This window comes from Argopecten irradians, chromosome 3 (genome assembly GCF_041381155.1).
Source record: "Argopecten irradians isolate NY chromosome 3, Ai_NY, whole genome shotgun sequence".
Classification (NCBI taxonomy): domain Eukaryota; kingdom Metazoa; phylum Mollusca; class Bivalvia; order Pectinida; family Pectinidae; genus Argopecten; species Argopecten irradians.
The window spans coordinates 47144242-47169588 of NC_091136.1; the positions used below are offsets into that span (position 1 = coordinate 47144242).

At 33.5% G+C, this 25347-nt stretch overlaps 2 protein-coding genes across 5 annotated transcripts in view; both read right to left on the bottom strand.

The window, feature by feature from the left end:
* LOC138318836 (nuclear receptor corepressor 2-like) overlaps nt 1-25347 on the bottom strand; it is a 166388-nt gene that overhangs the window by 135263 nt on the left and 5778 nt on the right. The window contains exons 1-2 of one of the 4 annotated variants that reach the window (XM_069261563.1): nt 19183-19315; nt 14572-14782 (exon numbers count right to left, since the gene is read on the bottom strand). The exons of 1 other annotated variant lie outside the window; for it this stretch is intronic. The gene's annotated coding sequence lies outside the window, so the exon portion shown is untranslated. Of the gene's footprint in view, nt 1-14571; nt 14783-15583; nt 15895-19182; nt 19316-25347 lie in introns of those variants that run through there. 2 more of the 4 variants (XM_069261569.1, XM_069261567.1) reach the window with 2 other exon arrangements.
* On the bottom strand, nt 276-7860 carry LOC138318835 (glutamic acid-rich protein-like). Its single transcript, XM_069261561.1, has one exon. It carries the CDS (start codon nt 7487-7489, stop codon nt 5003-5005), a length of 2487 nt encoding a protein of 828 aa, XP_069117662.1. The 5' UTR covers nt 7490-7860; the 3' UTR covers nt 276-5002.

The following is a 25347-nucleotide window of genomic DNA, read 5'->3' on the forward strand; positions in this document are numbered from 1 at the left end:
TTAGACAAATAATTGGTCAATGTTGACATGTACAGAAAAATTGGACTTCCGGACTCTAATTATAGACATAGATAATATTAATAATATGAATACTAGCTATTGTGATATCTTAGACATATATTTAATGGATTTAACAAGGAATCTTATGAGTAAACGTATTTTGAGTTCAAGGTCAATTTTAGCACTATTCGTTTTATCACAAAATATCCTTGCGATATATGTCTAGACATCCCCATTTTAAGACAGTATAACAGAGTAATGAAAATAGAGGCAAATTAAATTTCAATTCAATTTAAGATATTTTATTGACAAAAGGATGCTAATGTCAGTAGGATTGGACATCAGGCCTAGGCTATCATTGTCCTCTCCATACACAGCTGGTACACACATTGCGGGGTTCAAGGGGAGGTAACTCTCTGATGAAGAGGATCGTATAATTTCACTTATTTATTATCATTTTTAAAGATGCTCCACCGCTGACAAATGGTATTATTTCACTATCAAAAACAGGAGCAGACGATTTAGTATATTTCTTCAGTTACAAAAGTTACTTACTTTACACCATTACCACCATCGAAATAATAGAGCTTTTAATTTTACTTCAAGTTAAAAATATGAAGAATAATTAATTGCATCCCGAAAAAAATCCATGACACTATATTCTATATGGAATGAAGTACTGATTGCGCATGCACCAAAGGCGAAAAAACTTATTTTATATTATTATTTTTATGTTAATTAGGCATATATATATACGATTAAACACCAATTATTGTTCAAATGATGAATATCATTTATGCTCTGTCGGCGGTGGAGCATCTTTAATGATTGTTTTTCCTTTTTGATATGTTACCCGAGCTAATAGTGGCATGATTTATATATAATATGTCTAATTGGTGATAATAAAACTATTCACCATAACTGATAAAGGTTATACAGTTCATTATTATGTATGACACATGCATTAGCCATCTACTGAAGGGAACTAATCACATCAAATCATATAGATAACTATAATTACTGGGAGTTACCTCACTTAAATATTTACTGATATTATGAAAAATAAAACAACAAATAATGTAAGTTATAAACCATACATCATATCATCAGGGGTGGTGAAAAGAAGTTAAACAAAAACAATTTCAATAATCATACATACAGGGTGTTTCAGAAACCATGTTCTGATTGTTTGTTTAAAAAAACCCAAATCCAAAAATGTCTTACTATAAATTATAGGCCATGCAGACATGGATATTCATACCATTTGATTGGTATGTATCTATAGATGCAGTTTAACACATGCTGTTTATTTGCTACATATAACAAACTTGATTTCAAAAGTTTTCGGAAATGACGTCAGTTTTATGAGATTAGTGAGTCATTTGCAGGAATTTCTCGTTTATTATGCAAACATTTATTGCAAAGGGCCATACTGTAATAGTGATGTAGGAAAACAATTTCATCATTTCTGTGGAACACTAAATACATTTACATTTATGAAACACTAGCTGTAAATTATTGTATACCAACAAATGGTGGCATCGATTACTTGATTCGTTGAATTTTGGATTTTCATGAAGAAGTTACAACAGTTCACTTCGGGACATGTTTTTTGAAACACACTGTACATGTATAGACATAGACAATAAAAATTATATATGAAAGCACATTTTCGTATGGAAAATCAATTATAAGATTCACACAGTTTGCAAACAAAATTTCCTTCATACCTCGGTGAAATTTAGAAAACAATGAAATCAATGATTAAAAAAAACAATATATGAGAAGAAATTGGACTTCAAGGCATTTTGGAAACATAACATTAAATAGGTAATAAATCATTGTTATGAGGACATTTCAAAACTTGATATCAATCATTCGATAACCGGTATTGTTCATTAGGTTGTGCTACTATGATACTAATATTACTCTACAGTCTACCATGTAGGCCTAATTTACATTAAGAGCATGATCTATGTTTTCTTATCCTTGTAACTTCCTAAATTAGCCAACGCACCTCCCATTTGAACATATACCAATCGACTAACATGCTTTTTATATGCCCTACTTGCGTGATATAATTTATAAACAGCATTTGCATGACCATGTCAAAAATGACATGATGTGTATGCTTTTGTAAAATCGAATCCGGGCAATCAAACGCTCCTTGGACCTGCTATAGATACTAGTTAACATAATGGCATTGTTTTTTATGACAAAAATATGTTTCGAACCCCGTCGAGTTGTTTTCTTGAAATGTACATTTTTCGCATATTTTATACAACAATTAACGAGTCGATAGTAATACCTAATATTAGTTAGCCCCGATGCATTCACATTTTTGATCAAATTATTAATGTTCTAGTAAACCTAAGAAGTGATATATAGGCATACAAAATACAACTGGTTGGCTAATACATTAAAGGTATATGTGCCGTAATTTTCAACTCACGAATCAAGAAAAGCTTGTAATATGTTATTCAGCCAATGTTGCCTATGTTTAGAAAATAGCAATACCTACAATGCTTTGGTTTTACATTTAAAAGTACAAATTAAAGATGAAAATGATTAAAATCATTATAATTGCATCTACAGTGCAATTAAATGAGTACATACAGTCAGACCATGAAGTCAAGGTGTGGTCTACAATTTCATTACACATTTTACAGGTTATAAGTAATTGTAAAGTGATTTCTGCAGGTATCTTTCCATTTAAACTTACATAATGCATAAACACAAGAACTTTTACATCGCACAAGTTCTGTGATATAACTAATGTTTATAAGGCACCTAACATGTGTGTCTGCCCATTGGAATGATATTCACAGCTTAATTCATAAAATCTTATGGTTGTCAATAGACAGCTGCAGAAAAATAACATTTTAAAGATTTTGCCCAGTTATGGCACATATAATTTTAACCTGAAATATCTGATAGTTTAAATGCATAAAAGCCAAAGGGATATAGTTCATACTTGCCAAGGAGAAGTCAAGCGAATAAAAGTATTACTTAATATCCTGGAAGGTCCACTACCTTTCCGGTGTTTCTTAAAAAAAAACCAAAAGTAATAATATACGCAAACATTTTACCAGTATTCTCAATTTCTTCTGGGTTTATGAAATCATAGACAAAAAAAAGAAGGATATTCTTCATAGACGGGAAGCGTTTATGAAAAAGAAGATTAGTCAGTTAGTAAATTTTCGTGCATTGGCGTACATTTACCATTATATATTCAGTAATGGCGCATCGATATCTTTGAAAGTAGTTTAACTTGGTCAATGACGTTGCCACTTTTTCAAATTTCCCGCGAAAACATTCCTGTTGTATGACGTCATAATACCCGCGTTCAATTCTTTCAATGCAAAGATAATCTCAATGAAAATAAGTGTAATAAATGAAATTAAATGATATATTGGTGGTCTTAGATGAGGTTACATTACAAAACAAACGCAAGATTTCCTACGCAATCTATGTTAACAATGACGATTCATTTCGCTGTTTTGCCGTCTGGCGCAGTGATAATCAACAAACGCGCGGTAATTAGGACGACGGCGGGAAACACATTATGAAAATTAGCATTTGGTTATTTAAACTAAATTGTTCAGAAGGTGATTAAAAATGCATAATTAAGCTAATAACTTTTGCGACAAAAAATATTAATTTTGTTTTATATTTCCATTTTCGGAAAGGTAGTGGGCCTTTAATGACGCTATACTAACGGATTATCAAATACAAACAGAAATTCTCCTTTATTGACCCTGTTAAACCAATTCACATGTTATGGTCTATACAAATATACATTTTTTCTTACTCATGAATTCTGCTAATTCCCTAATATGTTTTTTTGTGTAAATAAATAGGAACATGTTGATCAATAATAAAATGTTTGTTTATATACTACATATGTATGTTTATTAATCAGTAATGAGTAATGAGTGTACATATCGATGAACACTTATTAGTCATTACTCATTACTGATTAATTAACATAGTATATAAACAAACATTTTATTATTGATCAACATGTTGAATAAATATTAAATAAATAAATAAAGTTATATAAAAATAAAGATAAAAGATATTTGTAATGCATAACAGTAAAAACTTCTACAAATAATATTTACAAGTTTTTGTTTTATAATGCTCGCTACTGTCAAAATTACAACAATTCATTATTATGTTAACATCAACCTCTGTGAGTCTTTGGTCTTTTCTTCCATGACACTTGCTCTATAGAAAGCGCAATACAGGACTACGTAAAATGTGCCAATGAAAAATACTCTAGCAACATAAAAACAATCATCGCATTTGCACGTACTTACAACTTGCATCGACGTAGGGACAACGTTCGTGAGCAGCACGTGTAAAAGTCATCTGATAGGTGGTAATCGTACGCAGATCGTACGTCGTAAGCACGCCAAACTTGCGTGCCTGCCACATATGCGACGTATGATGCACGCAATCGTTCACACGTGCATATCACTTGCGAGCATATTGTGTGCGACGCACTCATCCTTACTATCGCCACACGATTTCGAGTTGTGACCACAATTCAGATTCTAATGATATTTTACATTTTTATGTTTGAAAAAATTACATTGGTGAATGACGTCATTGCTTTGTTGTCGTTACATCACGGTATTATTGTCATGTAATTATTAAGATTGTGTAGATATCTGTATCATAAAATTCTGCATCATGAAAGAAAAATCTTCTTTCAAAATTGTAGTTCAGCATTACCACTTCTTCTATATCCAAGCTTCTGTCAAAAGGTTATGACGTATTTCAATATTTTGACAGACAATCAATATATTAATGAAGTTTAAACTGGTCTTCTCTGTTTAGATTTCAATTCCATTCTGATAGAAACTTCAGAAATGTTCTCATTTCCTCTCCTCTTAATAGAACATTCACAAGATAATCTTTCGTTTCTTCCTTAATTTTTGATATTGAAGTTTTTGTTTTTTCATTCAAAATAGAAGCATATCTTTTTTAATGTCATCTACACCTTTCCAAGCTTTAAGCAAAGCTTTGAGTTTTTTTTGTCTGGTGGTTGATCTTGTTTTGATGGTGGATTTTTTTCTAATTCAATACAATTAATTGGCGGTGTGGTTAAGTTGTCAGGAATACTTTTGCAGAGCGTCACCTTTAAGTCTTCCTCTGTACAATTCAAAGCCTTAAGTATCTTTTTTTTTTTGCTGGTGTTTTGAGGATTGTTTGGCGTTTGATCTTTTTCTGATGTTTGATCTCCGATACTTTTCCAGATACTTTTCCAGATCATCTCCTCCAAGTTTTCAGACTTCCATGCGAAGGCATTCTGTCTGTTTTTCAATTTGGATCCGATATCCCCATCAAGGAGAAACGCAAAAGGTACTCCGAGAGCATTAGCTATTTTTTTCATTTTTTCATATGATTTTCCTCCATTCAGTGAGATAATACGTGTTCCAACCAGGTTCGCTTTTAATTTCCTGAGTTTCTCCTGGCTAAATCCCAGCTCAATGCCATCCAAAACCCTATCAAATACCCATCCGATAACTGCTCGATCAGTTGTACCTTCCACAAATAGTACAGCTGCGGAGAACAACATATCCTTCAGTTGGTCCTGGTGTTGATGGATCTCTGTGACCTTGTCGGTCAATTTTATAATTGAGTGTCTAAATCCTTCGTCGGTCTGCCTTATTCCGTGGGCCTGCCTTTCTCTCCTGCAAACATGCAATCGAGACATGGCCCTTTGGTCAATCATCTCTGGTTGATGGGAAGTAAACACTATCACTATCTCCTTTTTCTTGCATTCCCTGAATGCTACATCCCGCAACTTCTGAATCATTTGTGGATGCATGCATCGGTCTGCCTCCTCTAGCAATAATGTCTGGTATTTCTTGTTCGTAAACATCAATGAAAACTGTTTTGCTTCGATTATGCCTTCTGGTACTTTGAGTAATTGGATTGTTTTCCCCCTATGACTAACAGTTATTTCATCGTTTTCTTCCTTTTTGAATTCATATTCCGATGGATAGATTATTGTCTGGAATACTTTGTTTTCTTCTTCTTCTTCTTCTTTGCTACGATCTTGCGATTCCAAAAGGGTTTGAAGTATTTCAGCCCTTTTTGATGCCGTCTTGTAATGTTCATCGTCTTTACCCATATTCTGAGATTGGCTCCACTGTATAGCTCCAGGTGAACGTAAAGGAAACGTAATTACAACGGTTTTATCTAGAGTCTGAAGTATACTATCACACGTCGTAGTAAGCTTAGTATCTAGTATTCTATTGATCTCGCTTTTGAGCTCTTTTTGGACCTTTTCAGGATCTTTTTTTTTCGTGATAAGGTCTTCCAATGAATTCAACAACTTCTCTAAATCATCTCTATCCTTGCTATCTTCAACTGTAGATGATAGTTTATTTTCTTTTCGTTGAACAACTAAGCTTTGGATCTTTTCAAGGATTCCATCTTCGGTTGTTGAAACGTCATCGGCTGTGTCGACTTTATCATTGGTTGTTGAAACGTCATCGGTTGTGTCGCCTCTATCTGTGGTTGTCAAAAGGCCATGCAACCACTTCTCTAGATCCTTATCCTCAACATATTCAAATGTAGATGACAGTTTTACTTTTCGTTGATAAACTAAGCTTAGGATCTTTTGAAGGGTTCTATCGGTTTGGCCGACTTTATCTTTGTCTGTCAAACGGTCATACAACCACTTCACTAGATCTATATCCTCAATATCTTCACTTTTAGATGACAGTTTTTCTTTTCGTTGTTCAACGCTTTGGCCATCGGTTGTGCCGACTTTATCTTTGTCTGTCAAAAGGCCATGCAACCACTTCACTAAAGTTTTATCATCAATATCTTCACCTTTAGATGACAGTTTTCGTTGATCAACTGAGCTTTTGATCTCTTGATTGGTTCCACCGGCTGTGTCGACTTTATCTGGGACATCTTTCAAAAGTTCTTCCAACAACTGCGCAAGATCTATATCCTTAATATCTTCATCTGTAGCTGATGCTTTATTTTCTTTCAGTTGATCTTTTATTCTTTTGATCTCTTGAAGGGTTGTGTCTGTGCGATCGTCTGTATCGTTGGTGAGTTTATCCAATAATTCTAACAACTGCTTTAAATATCTATCCGTACAAAAATCAAGGTAACATGTTGTTTTATCATTTTTGTCTACAACGCACACAAGTTTATAAGTGTTATTAGTTGGACGCCTTACAAACAAAGAATAAAGCTTACATCCAGCAGGGACCAATTCTGATAAATCTGATAGTTCGCTGGTTTCAAAGTAAGAAAGAACGAAAGCAACTTTCTCCTCGTCATTTATTCCCGAGTCTTTGACATTTACATTGCTTGATAAGCACCGTCTGATCAGTTCGAAAACGGCAGTCTTTCCAGTTCCATTCGCCCCAATAAGGAAATTGGGACCTTTTTTAAATGTCAAAGATTGGTAATCCTCAAAGCATAAGAAATTCTTGAAAGCTACTCTTCGAAGCATATTGATTCTGAAAAGAAAACATATATTTAAAATACAATTGAGGACATTTTAAAAACACATTTCAGATAGCTTTAATTCGTGTTAATCTGATGATATACATGTGGTGCCATCAACAGTTGTTACACACAACTCATTGTATACATGGAAGGCCGTCATTAAAACACCGATACATTATTGTTGTAGTGGGACAGAAATAGATGTTACACAACGAGTGGCTGTTGGATATGGAATTTATTTCACACGAGGGAGTTATTTATTAAAAGTTACAAATTGGTAATCAACAGCTGCATCGTTTATTTGATACTCTGAGAGTTGAATAACACTGACTATTGTGGTAGAACAACCAATAAACCATAATGTCATGTATCTGCCATAGATTTAATTTAAACTTAATTTTTCGCTGTCCAGACAGGCTCATTACGCAGAATCGAAATTGTTTTGGTTTAACCATTTTTTTTAAACGAAGACGACTGTAAACACGTAGCAAAAATTATCAGCGAAATTAGGAAGAAAATACAATCTTGCTCCGATTTATTGAACGAATTGCAGACATAACTAAAAGACAAACATTTTGACTTTGTCAGGTTTTTTTTCTTAAGTTTATTTCGAGATATCGGGACCTGGCTCTGATATCTCGGAACAATAATACAATAATTTTTCCTCTTATGTAACTTATATCAAAGCGTTTGACTTAAGTCAGTTTTTGACTTAAGTTTGTTTCGATAAATCGGGGTCAGGTGCCCCTGAAACGAAAGCTAAACAGAGACATGCTTTGTTCATACAAGTACATAGTATGCAGGTATAGGTGGAAAACAGATATATCTTATTCCTATAAACATATTAATATTACGTCTGCAAAAAATATTATTTTCCCATAACTCGAAGACTTGACAAAAACATCATTTGTGTCTACGGTACATGTATATCCTAATAAAAACGGATGTGCTCGCATCGCTCTTACTTGAGAAGTGTGCATTGTATGGTCTCGTGCAGAAATTTAGGTTTGTTAAATACCATTATGTTTTCGTAATATTTCTAATCATATCAAATTACCAAATTTTGCCAAATGATAGAGTTGATAACCTTATGGCGACATTACTTATTTTAAAATGCAGGAGTTAATCAGGTTTGTAGTGACGATGGGGGAATACAAGTGGATTCCGTTAATGTTGCATTGGTGATGCCACAGTCCATACGTGGGTACAATCACACATGAGGACCGCTTTGTATAACCTTTGACCCCAATTATGTTTGTCAGCTGATATATGTTGACAGATGACGCTAATGCATTCTCATCTTGTTTTCGTTATTTTTTTATTGAGTCTTTATAAACATTACTTAAACTTCTACTTAAAATCTTCAAATTCTTTATAAACTAGTACATGTATATAACCATAGATTGTCACAGTAAGAGAGTTAACCATACAAGGCAAGCACTTGGTTATAAGAATGTATTAAGCAAACAAATATTTAAAAAAAAATAGACCATGACAATGTAATAATCTGTACTCTATACAGGTAAAAGCGTAGCGGCAATATTGTAGCTCAAACGAATCTTAGACAGATAATGGTGTCGTCTTTAGGTATAGTAGGCCGGATACGTATATTTGTTCAAGTGAGAACGAAGCGAGTACACGTGCTCGTTTTCGAGGTATCTGAGGAGTATTCACTACATGTTCACTGTACCCAACCGGATGTGGATAACGCATACGTAAATGACTATGAATAAGCGAAACAAGCCATCACAAAATTGACATTTAGTGGGTAAGTGTAATTCAAATGTGCGTAACTGAGTTATAATTTTAGGTGAATGGTGGGTATCTGAGGAACATGGAGCGTGACTGACGAATTAGGCTTGGATCGACCAATCTATTAAAGTTATTTTTTCAATCATTTATGCATATTTAGGGCCTATGGGTGAAAAGACCTATTGTTTTTGTCCTGTTTTATTATTGTTATTATTCTGCACAGAAACTTGTATATAAAGAATCTCCGAAATTACAAGAGATATGCCAATGAACATGTCACCATATTGTAGGGCCTGAGTATGTTAATATGAATGACCTTAAAAGGAATTCCTTCATGGTGAAAAACCCGTCAAATTGTCCAGAGAAAATTTCGAGTTTTTCTTTGTTTTCATGCTACATCCGCATTTCTGATTGGTCGATTCTTTTCATACCTATAGAAAAGTTGAAAGCTTTGGATTGTTGTTAGTTTTTGAAGTGTCAAATGGCGCAAGGATTTTAAATTATTTATATAAAACATTAATCTATCTCTTATCTGTTCCGCTTTAATAAAAATAATTATGGTGTAATTTAAAACAAAAAGAAAGTATATGATATATGGTCATATTTGCATGGCTATTTTCTTTTTTTAAAGAGAGTTACAGTTAAGCGCCAGGCATAAAATTTAGTTATTTTATCTTATAAACAGATGTAATTGACAGCACGGTCAGCATTGCCCGACAAACATGTAAACTGAGGCATGCGAAATCTGACCTAAATCAGCGGTCACCATGTTTGTAGAGCTTAACTACAGTTACCCACATCCGGTTTGGTACAGTGATGTTGATACTTCGGTCTTTTGTAGCCTTTACAAATGCATGCTCACAGTAGTTGAACTCCACCAATATTTTCGCAAATTGTTTGAATAATTAACTCGTATATCACATTTCACTCACAAATTACGCATTTTCCCTCTAAAGTACTTGACTGAGAAAGCAGAAACATATACACAGAGATTGGCAACGCCTTCTTTGTCTTTGTTGACAGGCAGAGGGACCTCCGGTTTATAGGCGTTTTCCCTTGGCTACATGTATCTACTTTTAAGTGTATTTTTTAAAACATGATATTTTTGCATCAACACAAAGTTTAAACATTATATCATGGTTTGATGTGATCAGTTTTTGCGATTGATGTTATTTAATATGATTTTTTAAAGCATTAACATAAGCAATTTTACCTCGTTTTTCGATAATCAGACATTCAAAACCGGAAATGCATTTAAGAGTTTTTTTTTTTCTATCCAAAATCGTACTCAACCATCTGAAAATTACTGAACTTTTATAACCAAAGTTATTCTGGTGTATTTAACTATTTAAGAGTTTATCTAAAAAAAAACTATATATATACAGAGGTATATCTGTTGATCTTAACAATGGTTGAGTTGCCAATCTCTATGTATATTTACGTTATATGTGTTTCTGGAGAATGCATTCAAATTTTAGAAAACAGAATAAACACCGATTATAAAAGCACCCCTGGACACGCTTCTGTATGGTTTGTAGCGACAAAACTGTATGTAAATAGAAATTTTGGTTTTATATGACTGTATGCTTTATTGGATTTGTATTTTTGTCTGTTAGTGATTTAAGACCCCTTTTCACACAGATGGATAACTTGGATAATGCACTCATAGCCCAGAGAGTGGCGAATAATTTGATGACATCTTTAACCATTACATACAAGAGCACTGTTCTGAAAATTATATTTGTAAAAACATCTTTAGAAAGAGCAATGAAAAAATAAAGAATTATATTCTAGAGGAAATATAAGTCTCCGGGGAAAGCATAAATGTCTCTTTTGATGAAAACAGTTGAGTTTATGTACAAAGACTTGGTTCGGCATCCCTTATAACCCCAATGTACTAATACTGAAACCAGATAATATGTATGTAAACCAATCAGATGCAAAAGAACTTAAAAAAGGAATCCCCAACACGACAATCTCAATTGACTTGGATTAAATCTATCATTAGAATAGTGTAATGGATAAAGCGGTCGATCTGTGATCCCATGATGACAGAGTGCTCGATGCGGTGTGCTCTCCATTTGCCCACTTTATATAGAACAAAGAAAAGCGTTGATATATGAGGAGAAATGGAAAACCAATTATAGCCAGTTCCATATTAATTTTACCTGTGTTCACCTGAGCTATCTGAAGTTTGTCAAAAGTGGGGAAATAGAGCTATGTATACACAGTGCAGTACTATATATATTTCATGTATTCTGACAAACAAAATACAGGATTTTTTGCAGGATGCTGTATAATTTTCCGTAGCTTACATGTATTTCAAGAAATATTTTATGTTTCATTATTTTTTTTTAATTTTGCATTGGAACATATAATATACATGTATATCTAAAATATATTTAGATAGCATACTACACGTATTAATATACTTATAAGAACAAAAAAGTTGCAAAATACATTGTATTTCACAAGACAAGTAATACACATTCCACTATCATAATCATAAAACTTCTACAATTTCTGTTATTAGGGAACCCAATAAAGACAGTGATACCGAATGTCGGCATGTGCACTTTAGCTATATACTTGTAGCTAAACCGAGAATATTACATCAGGATGCTGTTCAATTGCACAAGATCATGCATGTAACAAAACAGAAATTACCAAGCAACGTTCGATATAATGTACTGTTGGTATACTTATGTACGTGTGTGTAATGGTATCGAAGGTGACACTAATAATGTGTCAAGTATAATAATGTGGATCTCGTGGTGCATATGACATACGCTTAAAATTTTGCTATTATTGTTGCAAGACACGATCTACGGCGGTTATGTCAGAAAAATATCCTTCTATTCTGTGAATAGACAGTACGATCAGAAGCATATATTAGAAAGTATAGATCTGTTGATATATATGTTGTTTCGAGGACAGGCGCAAGATTTCATAAATGCACAAAACAGTATCGATAAAATCAAAAAAAATGTTGTTTTCTTTTCTTTTTTTTTTCTTTCTTTTCTTGCATTGTAGTTTAACTTTTATTTTTGATGATAACTGAAAAGGCGATTTTCAAAGCAATTAATTTATTGAAATAGACGTGTGAACTACAAAAAAACCCACATAACACGGATGTGAACTTTGATTGATGTACATTCACTATGGCAGGGTAGCTTTCAACACAGCCTTCAAATACTTTTTTTTAAATGATGAGAGTATAAACCTATCACATGTACCACCCATCTTGAGGACAACAAACCCGACATACACCGCTTGTTACATTCGCAACGTAAAACATTGACCGTATGCAGTGAAATATGGGACTACATGTGTGTATATATAATAATATTAATATAATACCCTCAATGAAATACAACACATCAAAATCGTCTAGTTGTCGATTTCGAACAGATTCCGTCGCAAAAGTATGCCGACATGACCCAAACGTCCACACATCATTTTGTAACCATATGGCCTTTGAATAATGAGATTTTGGACCAGTATTACTAGTAGTTTGGGAAATCGTCAGAATTTGATGTTGTATTTTTCCAGTTGTGTATAAGTGTTGGCAATGAATGATACGTTAAATGAAAGATCAACATTTCCGAAATACGGTTGTGTATAATCGCTTAAAGTGAAGTGGGGTGCCGTAGGGTACGTGATCGAGTTGCCAGCCTTGATATTTTATAGAATACTACTAAGACATCTATAATGCAATCTTTATTAAAACAAAAGATTTAGAGGTAAGTTATTAAGCTGCTTTTGTGTTTGTAGCCTTTCAGCGCAAATTACATCCATGTAGGCAAATATTGAAATCTTAATACCGTTACATATAATGGTATAAAGATCTAGAGATAGACAAGTACATGTAGATATATGTGTTTTGACATTCAAATAGGATATGGGGATCTCCTATGGTTTTCATGGCCTAATTTGCAGGTATGGTATGTATGCTGTTTCACTTTGACATTGGCAATGATATATCGAATCGGGGATGGTATCATAGTGTCACGATATTTGTGGGTGCTTCTAACTGCGCAAGTGACCGTCTTTAAAAAACAAAAAAGGTAAACTGTACATGAATGTTAGATTAATAATTCGTTAGATCTAGTTTGATGTCATCCGATTATTGTTTCTGCTACTTTAACTCACCCAGATTATCGGATGATTACTGTAACCCGTCCATATATGTTTTCTTGTACTGTCTTATATGTGACATCTTAGTATAACGTCTAGTCATGTATAAGACAGTAATAAGGCTAACTTATGGGAGAGTTACACAATACGGGGGGTAGGTCTCGGGCATTAATCCCATAATTATGTTTAAAACACGACACACAACCTGCCGGAATATTCCATTATTTTTTATCCAAATTACGAAAAAAATCCCACATAATGAATATAAAGAGAATTTAATCCCTCTATCGATGCTGAAGTAAACACATCCAATACAAAAGATCTGTATATAATCCAAAATCGTGTATTTCCTCCTTATCTATGAAATTCTCCATTTAACACACTCTTCTTACAGCATTTAACTCCAATTCACCGCTCTTCTGAAACCTGGTTGATTTTGTACAACCACTTTTGACTTTAAATTCCAAAATTACATCCTACATCTGTAGTTTTACCACTTTTTCGACTAGTGTTTTCAACAACATTTCAGCATTTTTCACCTAAATCCAATTGGCTGTGTTGAATGGCGGATTGCACATGGTATGGAGATACATATGTGCATAATGATTTAGTATATTCCCAATAAATCCAAGATTGTTGTACCTAGACGAGGTCGAATCTTTTTAAATCCTTCGTATACAATGAAAGTTCTGGGGGGACCAACTGTTTTGAACTGGCCCATGGGAAATCACTGTTATATGCGATCATTTTTAGCAAGACTACTTTCAAACAAAAGCTTAAATTGAAATATTAGTTTCATATGACATTTTTTTTCCATATCAGACATTGGAAAGAAATGCTCTTATTATATCGCTTAAATTAAAAAAGTAATATCCCTCCATTACTGTCAGTGGACATGGTGGTGAAACGTTAATTTACAGATAGTTGTCCAACCCGAAAGCATGCTTTCATGATTCCGTCATGAAATGCTATTAATCTCATATAACACAGCAAAGGTAATTTTTTTGTTGCATTGTTATATTGGATTTGTCATGGTTGAATGCATATTGGTAGAGTTACCTGAGCTACATAGACAAAGGCAAAAAAACCTGGAGCCAGTCGCTGAGAAATAACGTTACAATACTGTACGTAAAAGGGTGAGATTGAGGAATTATCTGTATTTACAACAATAAGTTAGTGTCAGCGATATACTCTTACCTCCATATTAGGTTTAGTATTAACAGTTTTTCCCATCAAAGTTGTGCGATGTAGTAATTCTATCCACCATATAAACGTATTTAGACTCCGGTGTCCCCACAACCTGAAGAGTTCATGGGATACAACATCACCCCCCTAGCCCGATGTGTAAGTTCACGTATATTTTCTGCCTGTCATTGCCTGTCGCTGGCTAATGTAACTCCTTTTTAACCTGTGAAGCGATTTAAAGGAAATTACACATGTATAAACTAAAAAATGTACATGGCTTAGCAATAATGTCCTCATTTTTATTTTTTCCATTACTGGTTTCGGTTTCCTGTGCTGTTAAATATACCCGGATTGTTTTTGTACGGCATACCGAAGTTCCCGATATGTGACGAAAACTAGAAATTCATAGAGAAAATACACTGTTTCTATTGGCGACATGACATCAATTTCTCAAAGCTTCTCACTATATTTTTTACTTCATGCTCACCACCGGATTCTCATTTTCGATTTTAATTTAAATAAACACTATTGATATCACAAGGACCGCTTTTCCTTCTGGATCACCTGACTCTCTCCTTCTCGTTAAACATTTTTGTAGCCATCTTACAAATCTGTTGATAGAAGTCTGCATTTTAAATTAGTTTTATATTTGGTTATGATATCGGTATATTCAATCAGGTTGATAAAAATATTAAAACAAAACATTTTTGAATCATTGGTTTTATCGTAGGAAAATAACTCACGCGATCGAGGGAAATACATGAAAATTGTGATTGCACATAAACTGGTAAAATTGATTTAAGTTGCCAAATAAACATATTCTTTTGATACAGTATTGCATATTATAAACTATTATTAGTCTTCATGTTACGTCACAAAAGATATGGAGGTGTCAGTGAAGAATAGAAAACACGTGGTCTAACATGCAGAATATCTAGATGGATGATTATTTTTAAAATTTGGAAAACCCGCCAGCTTTAATGGAGTCATCGTGACTGGTAAGATCGACAACAAAATGTCTTACCTGTAAAGTGGTGAGCCACAAAACTGGTCAACGGATCACACGATGGTATGCTGTATCATTTTTTGTTTGAATTGATCTAAACATATTTCATTGCCATACGATGCAATCGAATTTCTCAATTACAGTTTACATGTTATCAAATAATATAGCATTTACATTATTTGAGAGCGTGCTTTAGATAAGTTAAACAACTTGTGGAAGATTCCAAGGTATATAACGAAATATTGAGAACCATGAACTTGTGCCAAATTTTCAAACTCGATACAAACTGTCTCACTTTAAACTCCGGGGTTAGCTCGCTTCATTGCTTGAATGCAGAGATATGTACAGGAAATATATCATGGTGACAAATCTTTGCGCATGAGTATGTATACAATAGATTAAAGTACACATGACAAAGTTTTTAGATAAAATAATGCGTTAAGTGATGTATAATAAAAGAGACGATTTTATCATTCATCATTATATTTTTTTTATGAAGGATATATTTATACAAGCGTATGTTGGGTATTTATTGTCTCTTTAACAGAAGTACACAGCTAATTAATATCCAGAATTTATAAATGGCTAAACATGGAGGTCATTGTCTTACTGTGAGGCACACACTGATGACAGGCCCATAGTTAGATAACATCTGTACATTATGGGTTGTGGTATGTTGAGAAATTCTTATATGTTTCATATAATTAGAATGAGGGTTTTATTGGAGAGAATACATACATAAAATGATTGTGTCGATAATGGTAGTTTGTTAACAGTATGTGTTTATCCAAAGTACAAAACGTAATCATTTTAGACTTTTATCACCAGTCAGATTTAATATTTACAATATTGTGTGTTGTATTTTACTGTACGTCGATATTACATTAACTACTTTGCTATTAACCAGCTACGTACATTTATGTTGCCCATTTCAAAGCAAGTTTTGGAAGATTTACTCTCGTTTCATTTGAATTTTACAAGGTACAACGTTTGAATAGAAATTAGGAAGCCATTAATTCGTGAAAATATAAACATTCTTAAATTCTCTTTAATTGCGACATTCATGAAAACAAATCGTATGCGAAAGTAAGTTGGTTTATGATACACGGAATATACAGAAAAATATTGCATTACTATTTAAATTACCCATTGTAGTATCAGCGATATATCCTAACCTTCATATTAGGTTTAGTATTCACGGCTTTTCCCTATCAAAATTGTTGTGCGATGTAGTAATTCTGTCCTACATAAAAACGTATTTAGACTCAGATGTCCCCGTGACCTGAAGAGTTCATGGGAAACAAGTTCATCCCCAACCCGATGAGTTCAGGATTATGACCAGTGATAAAAAATACCGTTATCTATAGCCAATAGTGACATACGATAATTGATACACATATATCAAGTTTTCACTTCATGGCATGTATTTACTACTTATCTCATATTTATTAAACTTTATTATTTTATAACACGATAATGATAAGTACACACTTGAATTTTTGATGAAACTATGAAGGTTTTTTTCTCCTTTTTGCGTAAGGGTATGCTGTCAGCGAGTTTTGATTTTAAAAGTAATTACATAAAAACTGTAGGGATTAATCAGATTATCATTAATAAGGTAATTCTGCAAGGAACAATCCGTTTATCACTTATTAAGTCCGCAGACATTCTTTTCTTTTCCTTCCCTTTACAATGACATTGAAGCTATGATATGCTTTAAGTGAGGTTTATCAATTGAACGAGATGCGCAAATTCTAACACAATTAACAACTTAGTATGGTGACTAATATAGAATGGTTAGTTTGCTAGATTTTAATAAGACGACAATAGGACTGTGTTAACTGTAGTTACGGTAAACCTCCGGTTAATTCGAACCGCCGGATAGTTCGAACAAGCATTTTTTTCCGGGGAAAACGGTAATGTTTTAGCTAGTGATAGTTCGAACACTGACTTTTTATAATCGATCCTATTTCGGATAGTTCGAGCACGTCAAATTATGAACGTAAAAGTAAGAATTTTGTCGGCAAATTGGCAAATGGGGTCCCCAAAAATGACGATATGTTTTGCATATTGCAACAAAAATGTTTGGAATAAAGATTGTATAAATGATCATTATAATGACCAAACGACAGATAAGGAATTAACATAAACATTTTAAGTCACAAATAAATGAAATGCCGGTATATCGTACACAAAAAAGCAAGGCCAAATATTTAATCTTAGGCCCCGACAATGTAAATTTGAACTCGCTGTACCTGATGGAAACACATGAAGATATCGCCAATGTTTGTTAAGTCCAATCTAGATACAGATATCAGTTGAAGTCGTCATTAAAATATGCATTCAGTCTATCTTTAGTTAGCCGATCAAGGAGTTAAATTACCTGTAAAGTTACGAGGTGTCACAGCGAGCATCAAAAGCCAGTCGTTGGGTCACAGCAAGTGGGTGTGATTATAATTACCTAATTTTACGAACTTAATTTAAACAAATATTTTCAACAGCATTTTCGTAAATGCAACTGGACTTTCTTTAACTAAAATAGATACATAAATAAATCAACGTTTGTTACGAAATATAACAAAGAACTGACTAGTTTTTTGTGGTTTGAATAAAGTTTCTAATTCAGTTAGCGGGTCACGTCGATTTCTTCATTCTAGGCAGCGATCGTGAACAGTGCTGTTTTGAGGCCTTGTCCACGTGTACATATGCATGCGGCAGTAGTCCGCTATCATAAAGGAGGTGGGGCATGTTTTTGTCAAAAGAACAATTTCTTCGATTTTGTGAAAGAACTATTTTTCCATTTTTTCCCCAATTTTTTGTGGATTGATGTTTTACAAAACATCATTAGATGCTACGTTTTGTAGCAACATTTTTTAAAGAACGAATTTGTAGTTGCTATTTGTGATATGCATCCAATTCGATCGCGGTAAAATATTATTTATTGTTTATTGTTTTTACGTCACACTATACATGTATATTATGAAACAGGAAAGGAGAAAATATAGTGGGCAGACCGGGATGCGAACCAGGGACCTCCGAAAACCAGCCAAATGCTTCATGGTCCGGCGATAATACTATCGCACATAAGTTACTCAGACAATAATATAAGACTCTTTCATATGTGGATATGAAGGATAGGGATATTTTACCCGAGGGTCACAAAATGTAGTAAAACCCGAGGCTTGCCGAGGGTTTTGCAACATTTTGTGATCCTGCGGGTAGAATATCCCTATCCTTCATATCCACATATGAAAGAGTATTTTTCTTTCATACCTCGAGGTTTTATTGCAATTTTACAACTATGATATCCCGCCATTTTGAAATAAATTCGAAGAAATCCACGACTGAAAGTCAATTTTTCATACATAAAAAATTACATGATATTTTCAACACGAATTCCATTGTTTGCATCTTTTATATTAAAACCAACAAGTTTGTGAAAAAAATCTTCAAATTTTACAGAGGAAATAGAAATTTTGTTGACGCCGTGACGTCACGAGGCTTTATTGCATGGGTAGCCATGCAATACAGCCTTAGGCGACATGAGTGTATTGCCCTAGATTAGCCAGTATTACACCCTTAAGGTATGAAAGAAATGTTAGTATCTCTATCGTTACCTTCATAGTGTTGTTGTTCCAGCTGTCTCACTTTTATATACAAATATTGTATCTGAATCCCTGCGTAGATAAGACGGGCACTTAGTAACTCGCCATTTTCAAACACGCAGCTAGTTATGAATTATATATCTAAGTCACAAAATGAAGTGCATTGTGGGTTTTTAAAGACATGAAAGAACATGTATCTAGACCTGACATACGTTTTAGTATAAAAGATAAGTAATGCTGGTATTTTTGTTATGTCTGGTATACATTGTCGATATGCATGCAAGCGAGTGATTGAGTGAGTAGGACAACAACGTTAACGGTATAGGATTTGAACTGTTAACATACCAAGATACTAGGATTTTTAAGGATAATGCAATGTCTTAGTTTTAAGAAATTAGTTTTAATGAGAGGTATGTTACGACGTAAATTGATAAATGGGAAATTTCGGTAGGTCTTAAAATTATTGGCTGTCAGTTCATTACAAAAATCCTGCAAGGAATAATCTCTCTATCTCCTTTAAAGTCCGCAGATTTTTCTTTTCTTCTCGTTTCTTATCTTTTTTTTTTTTTTTTTTACATTTACGTTGAAGCTGAGCAGATGACATATTTTAAGTCCGGTGTAGTGGTCAAATTCTAACACAATCAACAACTTAGTAAATGACTAATATCGTAGAACGGTTAGTTTGCTAGCTTTTAATCAGACGACAATAGGACTGTGTTAACTGTAGTTACACCATAAAGGAGGCGGTGCATATGACGGCTAAGTCGGCCAACGCGTAGTTTTCACCGGTTGCATGGTTTTTGTCAAAAGAACAATCTCCCCGATTATGTGAGAGGACTATTTTCCCATTTCTTTTCCAATTATTTGGTGGATTGATGTTTTACAAGAAAGCATTATTAGAAGCTACGTTTTGAACCACCATTTATCAAAGAACGCATTTGTAGTTACTATTTGTTATATAAATTAATCCAATTCGTTCGAATATTATTGTAGTTGATTTATTTAGTTTTACGTCACATTCTATATTAAAACAATGACATTTATTACAACCAGGACAGTAGGACGTATCAGGTTAATGATATGGAGAAAACCGGAGTATATAGAGAAACTCCACCAACCTACAGTCAGTGCATGGCAATTGCCCGTCGTTGGTTTCGACCTCGTGACTCTGATGAGGTGGGGAACTAGTGGTAAAATGTTTAAAAGTTTACCCCATCAGCCACATCGGCCCCAATACCACCGTCCATCTGTTACTTAGACAATAGATGTAAGTATCTACTGTTTCGTTACCTTATTAGTTGGTTAGTTCCAGTTTCCCTTATATATATCCCTTAAAATGCTGCGTATAAATCTCTTACCAAAGTCAAAATAAATTTCATCGTAAGTATTTAAAATAAAAGAAAGGATATCCGTCAAGACCCAAGTTATATCTAAGCATTAAAATGACTTCCTATGGCATCTATATAGACCATAGATGCCAAAGGAAGCCAGTTTAATGCTTTTATTTACATTATCAACTCATTTTAGGATCTCTGCATTAACATTGTTTAAGCTTGACCATGAAAACCGTTTATCAACGACGATTTAATCCACAAGATTGAACAGCGTTTTGGATGTCGGTTATACCGTTATATCCTTCGATTTGCCTTAGTTAGTTTATATAGTAGAAGTTACAAGTAAATGTAAATATTCTAGTATAAAGGATACGCATCGTTTGTGTTATTTGTATTATGTCGATGATTATGAAATAGTAGATGTTATGTATATATTGTCGATATGCATGCAATGAGTGATTGAATGAATAGAGTAACAACGATACTTTGTTTAACACGGGCGATAAAAGATAAAGGAAATGGGTTATCATTGACAAAACATTATCTAATTTGCGTCAAGTTTTTTGTAGCTGTTAGCCTAGTCATAACAGATACAAGTTAAAATTAGCAAAATATTTTATTATCACGTCAAACGCATACTAGTAAATACCAACCTTATATACACATGTTGTTGATAACACAAGTTGCAAAGCTTCAATCGAGATTGAAAATAAGTTAAATTAACAAGGAATTTATATTTTTTACAATCTAAAATACTGAATTTTACCCTGCATTATCAATTTCAAGATTGATTGTGTCCAGCCATTAAGTTATTTACACGTTGTAAAACATCATAACAGTTAATTAATCCCAATTTCGAGATATTTACCACAAAGTCATATATAGTTCTAACAGACAATGGTTTAGAAAATACAGTATTCGTGTGGTAGAAATACACTGACTGATTATGCCTTTATTATATTAATCCTGAACGCTAATGACCACGGGAGAAAAACAGAATATATACCCTCCACATTAGAGATCTAATTCTGACACAACATTTCTGAAATTTTCACAATTTAACTTATTATTGACAGGATTGCATGTTGGGAATGTCACGAACTCTATTCGACCAGAACGGTCTTAATTAACAAAGGAAATTTCTGTAGATACATAACAATACAATACCTTCTATATAGTGGAAAGGTATGAAGTTGCACGGAAATACCAATGCACCGTCCAATGGTAAATACTTAGCAAGGAACAGGTGTATATACGGGATCTAAAATAACCACTAATTCTATAACCTCTATTTTCTATAAAGATCCATTTCTACAACTAAATGTCAAAATAGATTTTCCTTTATGTAAAGGAACAATTACCACAGCATGGAATTGATCGTAACCAATATACAAAATTAGGACTGGTTGGGACTAGTTTCGACCGACTGCTAATACACGTAATAAATAAATCAACATTTAAATATCTTCTATATAAAGTGGAACTGCATTAAGTTATTAACGTTTTAAATAACCAATGCACCGTACACAGACCAATTATAAGGGACATGTTTATACAGTTGATTAAATATCTTTTATCATAATAATCTGAAGTAGTAGTAACTTTTATCGGTCAAGGTAACGTCCAATCTTGTTGCTATCAATAAAACAACAAACTATCAATATTAACCAGAACACCACACCTCGTTTTATAACATTGGTTAGGGAAAACATTTAGTAAGTATTAGGTAAAGTTACCTGTAGCTTCAGAACACGTTATAACATTGCTTAGGGAAAACATCTAGTAAGTATTAGATAAAGTTACCTGTAGCTTCAGAACACGTTATAACATTGGTTAGGGAAAACATCTAGTAAGTATTAGATAAAGTTACCTGTAGCTTCAGCATACGTTATAACATTGCTTAGGGAAAACATCTAGTAAGTATTAGATAAAGTTACCTGTAACTTCAGAACACGTTATAATATTGCTTAGGGAAAACATTTAGTAAGTATTAGATAAAGTCACCTGTAGCTTCAGAACACGTTATAATATTGCTTAGGGAAAACATTTAGTAAGTATTAGATAAAGTCACCTGTAGCTTCAGAATACGTTATAATATTGCTTAGGGAAAACATCTAGTAAGTATTAGATAAAGTCACCTGTAGCTTCAGAACACGTTATAATATTGCTTAAGGAAAACATCTAGTAAGTATTAGATAAAGTCACCTGTAGCTTCAGAACACGTTATAACATTGCTTAAGGAAAACATCTAGTAAGTATTAGATAAAGTTACCTGTAGCTTCAGAACACGTTATGATATTGCTTAGGGAAAACATCTAGTAAGTATTAGATAAAGTTACCTGTAGCTTCAGAACACGTTATAACATTGGTTAGGGAAAACATCTAGTAAGTATTAGATAAAGTTACTTGTAGCTTCAGAACAAGTTATAACATTGCTTAGGGAAAACATCTAGTAAGTATTAGATAAAGTTACCTGTAGCTTCAGAACACGTTATAACATTGCTTAGGGAAAACATCTAGTAAGTATTAGATAAAGTTACCTGTAGCTTCAGAACACGTTATAACATTGCTTAGGGAAAACATCTAGTAAGTATTAGATAAAGTTACCTGTAGCTTCAGAACACGTTATAACATTGGTTAGGGAAAACATCTAGTAAGTATTAGATAAAGTTACCTGTAGCTTCAGCATACGTTATAACATTGCTTAGGGAAAACATCTAGTAAGTATTAGATAAAGTTACCTGTAGCTTCAGCATACGTTATAACATTGGTTAGGGAAAACATCTAGTAAGTATTAGATAAAGTTACCTGTAGCTTCAGAACACGTTATAACATTGCTTAGGGAAAACATCTAGTAAGTATTAGATAAAGTTACCTGTAGCTTCAGAACACGTTATAACATTGCTTAGGGAAAACAATCTAGTAAGTATTAGATAAAGTTACCTGTAGCTTCAGCATACGTTATAACATTTTTAGGGAAAACATCTAGTAAGTATTAGATAAAGTTACCTGTAGCTTCAGCATACGTTATAACATTGCTTAGGGAAAACATCTAGTAAGTATTAGATAAAGTCACCTGTAGCTTCAGAACACGTTATAACATTGCTTAAGGAAAACATCTAGTAAGTATTAGATAAAGTTACCTGTAGCTTCAGAACACGTTATGATATTGCTTAGGGAAAACATCTAGTAAGTATTAGATAAAGTTACCTGTAGCTTCAGAACACGTTATAACATTGGTTAGGGAAAACATCTAGTAAGTATTAGATAAAGTTACCTGTAGCTTCAGCATACGTTATAACATTGCTTAGGGAAAACATCTAGTAAGTATAGATAAAGTTACCTGTAGCTTCAGCATACGTTATAACATTGGTTAGGGAAAACATCTAGTAAGTATTAGATAAAGTTACCTGTAGCTTCAGAACACGTTATAACATTGCTTAGGGAAAACATCTAGTAAGTATTAGATATAGTTACCTGTAGCTTCAGAACACGTTATAACATTGCTTAGGGAAAACATCTAGTAAGTATTAGATAAAGTTACCTGTAGCTTCAGCATACGTTATAACATTTTTAGGGAAAACATCTAGTAAGTATTAGATAAAGTTACCTGTAGCTTCAGCATACGTTATAACATTGCTTAGGGAAAACATCTAGTAAGTATTAGGTAAAGTTACCTGTAGCTTCAGAACACGTTATAACATTGCTTAGGGAAAACATCTAGTAAGTATTAGATAAAGTTACCTGTAGCTTCAGAATACGTTATACAAGTCGACATAATACAAGAAATACTATAATGTCAGCAATCCAACATTATTTTACATTAAAGGCTTCATCCCGCTTTCAATCTAAGGACTTTTGGCATCTCTTTAAATCATTTTAGTGCAAATGAAACTTAGTTAATGAAAACTTCGTATGCATCTTGACTAACAATAGGTCATTCTGTGGATGTGTAATTTGCCATATCTTTTGATCAAAACGTATCACTAGATTGATGGAATGGGGCTGAAACCTAAACCCCTAATAAAGGCCAAAACATCTTAACTAAATATATCATTACAAAATGTGTCGTAACATATACTGATGAATCACAAACAAGTTTTATTAATCAATAGCCTTTTAAATCGAAATCAATATCAAGCTTTGTATTAAGTAAAGGAAGGCAACGCAAATAATTACATTACATTGCAAGGTCAATAATAACCATATGATATTTAGCATGAAAGCAATCTACCACAGTTTGGAGTGGTTATATTCTTCACCAATAGTTTCCTACTTTGGTAGCAAATCTGTGCTGCAAATTCGAAACACCCATGAGACAGTTGCTAGGTAATGACCGTATGTCGGAGGTTTTTTTCCCTGGATACACGGGCTTTTCTGTCACTCCATACATAAGTTTCCCTTGTTGCTAATATAAAACGTCAAATCAAACCAATCTAAACCAAATGCTCACAGACACAAACATATAATTTACATGTTTTAGGTAATACATGTAAAGCTACTTAATATATCTTTTTACTTAATATTGCTAGTTTTTTTTAAACTCTTTAAAGAAAATAAAACAAAAGTCCACTTGAAAATGCTACACAACTTGTCATCATTGATATCAAACATTGAAATGTGCCTAAAGGGGTTGTGGTGGCATATGGTTTAGATGTCCCGACATATTACCATAAGCATTCCATCTCTGGGTCGCGTGTTCAAAACTCATGTTGACAGTTGCCATGTACTGACCGTAGGTTGGTGGTGTTTATCCCGCTATTCTGGCTTCCCTAAGCCTGGCTGTTGAAAGGTCAAACCAAGCCAAATAACATTCGCGTCAAATAAACACAAAATATTTCAT

Coding starts and splice junctions, on each gene's coding strand:
- LOC138318835 (XM_069261561.1), bottom strand. CDS start 7,489: ATGCTTCGAAGAGTAGCTTTCAAGAATTTCTTATGCTTTGAGGATTAC.